General features: G+C 36.4%; 2 protein-coding genes across 2 annotated transcripts in view; one reads left to right on the top strand and one right to left on the bottom strand.

Moving 5' to 3' along the window:
- The window catches only part of LOC111469340 (histone H2B.7-like), a 1,383-nt gene extending 1,255 nt beyond the window's left edge, over positions 1 to 128 (top strand). The window contains exon 2 of the mRNA XM_023114580.1: positions 39 to 128. The gene's annotated coding sequence lies outside the window, so the exon portion shown is untranslated. The remainder of the gene's footprint in view (positions 1 to 38) is intronic.
- An 84-nt stretch (positions 129 to 212) lies between these two features.
- On the bottom strand, positions 213 to 1,733 carry LOC111469323 (protein SENSITIVE TO PROTON RHIZOTOXICITY 2). Its single transcript, XM_023114560.1, has 2 exons — positions 1,359 to 1,733; positions 213 to 1,233 (listed from the first exon to the last, which is right to left on the bottom strand). Exons 1-2 carry the CDS (start codon positions 1,715 to 1,717, stop codon positions 627 to 629), a joined length of 966 nt encoding a protein of 321 aa, XP_022970328.1. The 5' UTR covers positions 1,718 to 1,733; the 3' UTR covers positions 213 to 626.
- Positions 1,734 to 7,686: the final 5,953 nt, after the last annotated feature.

The following is a 7,686-nucleotide window of genomic DNA, read 5'->3' as shown; positions in this document are numbered from 1 at the left end:
GGGGGTTTTTTTTTTTTTTTTTTTTTTGGTGTGTGTGTGTGTAAAAATGCGGCTTGTCTGTTCTGAATCGTTGAATTCGCTTCTTTAATTTAATGAAATTCGGTTTATATAATGCAAATTTTGTTATATAACATAGAGTTCATCGAATTCAATAAGAACAAACGTAAACACTTAAGGCCATTACATATTAGTAAGCGTTTTCGGATGAACTGAGCCGGAACATGCCCTACAATCAGAGCAATATCTTGAAAATATGATTTCTAAGAACAAATAATTTAGTTTGTAATGAGAAATTTATCTTTAATTGATGGTAAGTGTGAGTATGTTGTTGATTTGGTACTCTGATATCACTTGTTGTGCTACCTGTCACAATTTCTCTCTTTCATAATCTACGCTCGTTGTCACATAATGTAAATTTAATTCTTTAACAATACCAATACCTCAATTGCCGTAATTTGAAGCTTTGATTCAATTTGTCAGTAATGCCACCATCAATGTTTTGATATCATTCGATGTACTCTACTGGCAATACATCTTTGTGACAAGTTACAACATATATCATACAGAATCCATCAAATTAAATAAGAACAAACATAAACTCATAGTAACATATCGGCCGCAAGTTACTACGCTCTTACCGACGAACTGATTGCCGGGGCATGCCCGACGAACAGAGCAACATGACCCATGAGCTTATCTTTCCTGTAAAATGTGGTGCCACAAGAACAAACCCATTTCATGTCTCCACAATGTTTCTCATGAGTCCTCAAATCTGATAGAACTGAAAATTTCTTGCCGCTGCAGAGCTTGCAGACATACATTTTGGGGCAATGGGTTCTCTTGTAATGATTTTTCACACAAATCAGTGATTTCAATGGCTGAAACTTGGCATGTTTTTGGTTCCATCTGCAGCCCTCTTGTGGACATGAGTATTTAGTCCCTAATTTCTTGTTTATGTTCATATCCCTTCTATGACTCTTCTCCGGGTTACTCAACGCCCCGCTCGCTTTGTACTCGTCGCCGTGTGCTCGCATGTGCATTCGTAGGTTCGCGTCCCGCTTGAACCCTTTCCCGCAAATTTGGCAGTAATGGGTGTATTTTGCAAGAAGATCCGTCGCGTCTAGCTCAACAATATTGATCGAAGTTCGATAATCTTGTGTTGTTTCCGTTGTCGTTACTCTATTGCTATTGTTGTCGTTGTCGTCGTTATTAGTAGTAGATGTCATGTTGTACCTATTAAAATAATAATCGTATGAGCTAATTGTCAAATACAAAACACAATGCATTCGTTTCTATAAAGTGCCTTGTAATCTTTTTTAGATTGAGTGTTTCATACAAAAAGTTATGTTCAACAGTACCAGTTCTGATGATGGCGATGATCGTTGGCCACGTCGAGAAGGGCGATGGAAGGTTGATTGTCGTTGTCAACGAGACCTTGAAGATTATTATCGACAACATCGTTATGTAACGACGAGTTCACAGCGAAGTTATTCATCTCTTGACATGTGAACAACATGGAAGAAGCAGCCATGATAAGTTCCTGGATCATAGAGTTGACCGTCGGTAACTGCGACAAGTCTCGTGGGTGGGACTCGGTCGAGTTTTGGAAGTCGTAGACGACGACGGAGACAACCGATTGGATTTGGTGGAGTTTATCCTTCAAAATTGATAGGTTGTAAAGTAGGGAGCTTGAATGGAAATCAGAAGAGAAAGGCATATGGGAATTTGAATTCATGATATCAAAAACTTACATGTTATTCAAAAAAGAGAGGTTTTATTTATAGTTGAAAAAACAAATGGAAAGTCAACGATGAGAACAGGCTTATATGTTTCATCCCCACATAGAGCCTTCTCCAAATCTCACCATTTTTGCAATCTTAATAAAAACATCATTAAATAAATGAAATGGAAGTTGACATTTGAAGCTCTTACACAAAATAATGAAATATTATACTATAGTTTTTGATGTTACATCATTATTTTAACTTAATGTTTAATTTAATGGATCTTATAATATAAATAACTTTATGAATTTGTTACATCGAATACATAGGTTAATTTTTGTAGCAACCCGTTTTGAGAGGAAAAAAAAAACCCTTAACTTCTTCTGTTCCAATTCTCTTGACAACTCTTCTATTACGATATGACAGACTAGAATAGGCCATATCTATACATAGTAAGAGAATCTACTGATCAATCTTCATTATACACATCTATATATATCTGAGATCGTGACCCATATAGGTCACAACTCCATTCAACCTAACAGGATAAATCGATTTTCAATTTTTTTTTGGGTCGGAATTTAAGTTGGTCTCTATGTTTTAAGATATTATTGTCACGAGTTTGCCGTTGATAAGGGATCTAGATTCGACCAAAAGTAAGGGTTCGAAAATCGACCAAAAGTAGCCAAAGTTTTGTTGTGAACCGAGGAAAAAAAAAAAAAAAAAAATCCATCGAGTCGAGACCAAGACAAAAACCATGCCTTAGCTGTGGTGCATAGACCACTGAACCACAGGTTCGGGACCGAACCTTCCTAGGCTTAGAAGTCGAGCAAACACAGCCAGCTTGCGACCCATTCTTGCTAGCTCAACTCCAGCATCTACTACCTAGCCTAGTAACACCTATATCCCAGAAGCCTAGAGCTTGCGCGACCCATCAGATCCTGCCAAACCCAACTCTTAGACCCAAACCAGCTTGATCCTGGACCAGCATCACACGATCTAGTAACCTGACCCACGACTTGCGCCTCGACTTAACTTCAACTAAGCGCGCCAGCCCGTGACTGACCCGTCTACCTGACCTGTTTAGCGCGCTTTGGTTTGGCTAGACTCAACGTAGTCTCGAGGCTTCCTTTAGTGAACTATTTTAGACTCGGTTCTTACTATTCATGCCATTTTTTTACCATTTTTGATGTTATTGTAAGCATTTAAGGTCGGTATGATTACTGTTTGGTCAATTTAAAATATTTTAAGCTAAGTTAAAATGATGCCATTAGGTAAACTAAACTCTTTAATGTGTTCTAGTCTTAAGTTGTGGGCCCACATAGGCTGAATTGGATTATGAAGAGGAGATTCAGGTTAGTTCCAAGAATAATCAGTAACTTTGACCTAGATCAACCAAGTAAGTGATTTCATGACTTGTTTGTTGTCTAAACAACACGTGCCTTGTGACCCTTGCATGTGTTGTGTTTTATGATTGTATGACATGTACTATGTAATGTATATGTTATGATATATGTTATGTCATGTACTAGTTATGCTATGATATTAGATATTATATTATGCCGTGGAACTATGTTATGATATCAATGTTATTTGATGCATGAATCTCCATATACCACACCCTGTAAACTATGGTAATATGTATGTCCTGTACCTTCGAGATATTAGAAAACTATGCATTGTTAATGGTGAACCAAGTATGCATGTCTCATAGGAGCGTCATGTTAGGAAAATAATGAATGTATGTTTAGCTTCGGGAATATACGCTACGTCTTAATGTTATGGGACCTTATGCATTGTGTATGACACATGTATCAAGATAATTCCCTGATATGTTTAGTATGGATGCATACCTTACATTATCTATGTTTGCCATGATATTATGCAGACTCTTTCTCTTCGTGATGTTCAGTAGTGTAAAAGTGTGCTAGCCCAACAAGTTAAATCCAGGGGATACGCATACAAATCTATATGGTGGGTCCATATGTACGTGCATGGATCGTGTGTACCGAAGTACTACATACCGAAGTACCGAAGTACTACAGAGGCGAAAGTCATGCCATGATGTTTTTATACAAAAACCTGCCATGATTGCTTGTGTTTGCATTTTTGAACCCATAATTTTATTTGAAAACTTAGTATGTCGAACACACAACATAACTCGATTGGGTAGGAAATTTTTTTGCACACGAACCAACGTTACCTTAACTTTAGCAAGGTTGGATATTGGGAGGGCATGACTTAGATACCTCTTTTACACGTGATTTAGACCGAGTATCGTTTTCTTAAAATATGCAAAACGTGGACCAAGTTTTATATTTTAAAATTTTCACACACAACAAAAGAAGTCAATGTATTTGGTAGAATCCAAAGTGTGGTTATCAATTCATCCTCACTTGGTTGACCTTAACATTATAATATTAATAAAGATTAAGACTTATTCCAAGTTAAGAGTCTCAATGTAATACCCGATTAAAGGAGGGAAACATGAATGAAACAAGGATATATCTGAATGATAGCGATCTCGAAGATATGATGACTAAGAAAAACTTAAAAGAAGTTAAAGTTATTACATATGTCAATAAGGTGCACCTTTCTTTTCGATGACTCAATCATAGGAACTCCATAACCTCCTAGAGATTTTCTTAGGATGTATGTGAGTGAAGAATTGTTTCATGTATGATGGCATGTGTTCGGTGGTCTTGCACGTGTTATATGTGTGTCATGCCTTGTGATGAGATGTGATGTTATGAATGTGTCATTTTTTGTTATGCCAAATGGTATGATGGTATGAATAAAATGTTATGTTATGTTACGATAAGCTGTGTAATATATGAGATGTCATGATGCACTATGATGAAAGAATGAGGTTCCCCTACCTGATTTATTATGCCAGATGAAAATATGGAGAACTCATGCATATTTATATGTTCACATGCATTGGGACACTTTTCCTTTGTGATGAGTGTGGATGGGTGCACTATGAGACGAGAATGACCATCATACTTAGCATGGTGCAACGACGGTCTCTATTGCAACCGGGTGTTCGACTACAACCCAGAGAAGCTTGCCTGACGAACATGCCAGGGGTGTACAAGCCTGCCTAGTAGGCCCATGCTCGCACGTGTGGGTACTATATATCCAATTTTCAGGGACTGAAAAGCCACCTAAGAGAAGATGATTTTAAATTATAGGTTCCATCATTCTACATGTGTTTGCATTTTCTGACCCCAATAGTGGGGTCACTTACTTACTAAGTATTAAAATACTGAAGCCTTGAACTATCTTTATATTTCAGGTAAAGACAAGGCACCTTTGTACTGGTGAAGGCGGTGTTGCGTTGAAGACCATAAAACCTGTGTTAGGATAGTAGCATTTTTATTTCGTAGATCTTAGATTAGATCATGACATTATTATAATGTTTTTCTTAGACTTTATTTATATTTCCCATTCAATCTTTTTATTATTTTGTTTTAAGGCTTTGAATGCGAAAGTTTAAGTCTATGACATCGTTTATGAAAGATTTTAAATGAATGTTTTCGTATAGAAAGATCACGTCATGCATATAGTAATGACTCTATTTCAGTAGGAAACTAGGGTCGTTACAGTTGGTATCAAAGTCAAACACAAGGTGGTGTTCCAACGAGGATGCTAGGCCCCAAACGGGGGTGGACTGTAAGAACCCACATCGGTTGAAGATGGAAACGAAGTATCCCTTTTGAGGGTATGAAAATATTAATATAATTTTAAAAATATAAAATATAAACTAATTATAATATTTATTTATTTGTTGTTGTTATTTTATAAATAGTATGAGAAAAAAAAAAACCAAGCTATATTTAATAAAACTAATATGTGGAAAACCAAATTAATAAATTTATGCATATAATATTTTTGAAAATCAATGGGATAAATTTATGCATCTAATAAAAAAAGAAAAAAAAAAGATATAAAAGCTATTCTGTGGCAGAAACGTGTATCATAGCGTTAGCAAGGGTTGTGGGGCAAGTATCTCGGGTGCTTCCTTTGAAAATGGTTTTTCATTGACAGCTCAGAGAATGAAATTGAGATTAAGTGATCAATAGGTATATCTGCCTACAAGCATGCATGAGAGAATGAAATTGAGATTAGGGCTATAACTAGAGCCGTTTAAAAGTTGACCTAGGTTAGTACATTTTGAGTAGACTGTGCACCATAGAATCGTGAGGTACGATTAGAGGTATAGATATGTTTGTTACCAAACTATGGAATAGCTCGAGAAGTTAGTCCTAAACGTCGTAGAAAAGAGAGACAAGAATTAAACCACCTAGAGGCTTCTTAGAACCTAGTAAACTTCTCTGACATCCTAGCATGACAAGGTAATTCTTCAGGCTTTTAGCAGTATGAACAATGTCATCCGAGTCTCCACTGTCCTTTCCACTTTGGCACTTGTATTGTAGAGGTAGAGTCTCTACTGTCCTTTCCACTTTGGCACTTGTACCGTAGAGGTAGGCATAGCATGTTTGGGGAATATGTCTCTAGCTGGCCACTGTGCTTTGAACTCGTTTTTGAAAGGGGGGCGTGGGACATATAGGTTGACCAAGTAGTTGGCCAGCACACAGGAGCTCTCATCACCCAAACTTTGGTGACATTATGGTCTTGTGAGAGTGTACGTCAGCTAGCCTTCCATGAATGATGTTCAGATTAGTTCACACCATACTATCCCACAAACATTTTTATGAGGTAGAGCCTCAACCTAGAACGTCGGTCGGTCATTTACTACACAAGCAAAACAAGTTACCTAAGCCACATAATAGAAAAATAGTTCACCGGAGAGATGTGACTTATCACTCAATAGATCTGGGATGCTAAGAAAGGGTAAACCACCACCTTTGAAACTATAGTAGATTTGGAAACAACTAAAGTAATATATGGAACTCTAAGACTTCTCTAGACGCTTAAATATAAGTACTGGCTAGGTCCCAACTTTCTAAAGCCCAGAGTAAAGTCGGTACATACCTACTAGGTTAAGTATGCGACGAGAGTCTACAAATAGGTTTCTTACTAAGTATTTTTACACTCATATTTTTCCGTTTGTTTTTTTAAGTGTTTATAGGCTATCGGTGAAGGTGGAGGAGTGTTCGAGAGCAGTGCGGTCATAGTGGTGATTGTTCTGAAGTGTTAGTCCATTTTGTATATTTTGAGTCTCTTATTTTGGTTTGTAATCGTATTGCAAACCATTTCCCCCTTTGTAATAAATGTGAAAAGCACGGTCTTGTAATGAGATTTCGTTATGTATTTAATTGTAGTGTTCGTTTGTTTGTTTTAATTCAATTTAAATTTTACACTGTTTTTCAAATTTATTTCCTTTCTGTCTTTGTCTATGTAGTCACAATCCGAGATCTGAAACCTAAAAAATTGGGTCGTGACACTAACTAACCTAGATGCATGATAGCTAAGCCAATCAAATGTAATAGTTTACGATTTAGCATATTATCACATATTATCACATTTTGTAGCTTCTCCATGCAGATTTGATAACTCATGTAAATGTCATGTATCTCAGAGCCCGTCACAAGGGTAAGCTAAACTCGAGCTAATCTTAGAGCATGTTAAGTATATACTTGTGAGCTAAACTCGAGCTAATCTTAGAGCATGTTAAGTATATACTCTATTTTTCCTAATAAAATAGAGACATCACTATATGTATTACATGTCTATTATGTGCATAAAATTCATTAAAAAAATTCATAAACGATGTTATGAACTTAAAACGTTCTTAAAATTATTACAATAAAAGTGAATATCAATGACATAGCGGAAATGAAATAACAATAGGTTAAAAGTAATTAAAACGCTCTAACATACAAAGACTGCAATTTAAACATAAATGTAGCCCTAGCTTTGGTTTCATAATCTTCACTGTATGTCGTCATCCATACATAGGTGTCTTACCGACCTAAAAATAAAAGTAGCACGTGAC

The sequence above is a fragment of the Cucurbita maxima genome, unplaced genomic scaffold (genome assembly GCF_002738345.1).
Source record: "Cucurbita maxima cultivar Rimu unplaced genomic scaffold, Cmax_1.0 Cma_Scf00039, whole genome shotgun sequence".
Lineage (NCBI taxonomy): Eukaryota > Viridiplantae > Streptophyta > Magnoliopsida > Cucurbitales > Cucurbitaceae > Cucurbita > Cucurbita maxima.
The sequence above is the reverse complement of the archived record's forward strand: the minus strand, read 5'-3'. Positions and strand labels throughout refer to the sequence as shown.

Excerpts from the sequence above, each read along its gene's own strand:
- LOC111469323 (XM_023114560.1), bottom strand. The coding sequence starts at position 1,717 with ATGCCTTTCTCTTCTGATTTCCATTCAAGCTCCCTACTTTACAACCTA. Across the intron at positions 1,234-1,358 it reads CATCGCCATCATCAGAACTG|GTACAACATGACATCTACTA; the intron begins GTACTGTTGAAC and ends TTATTTTAATAG.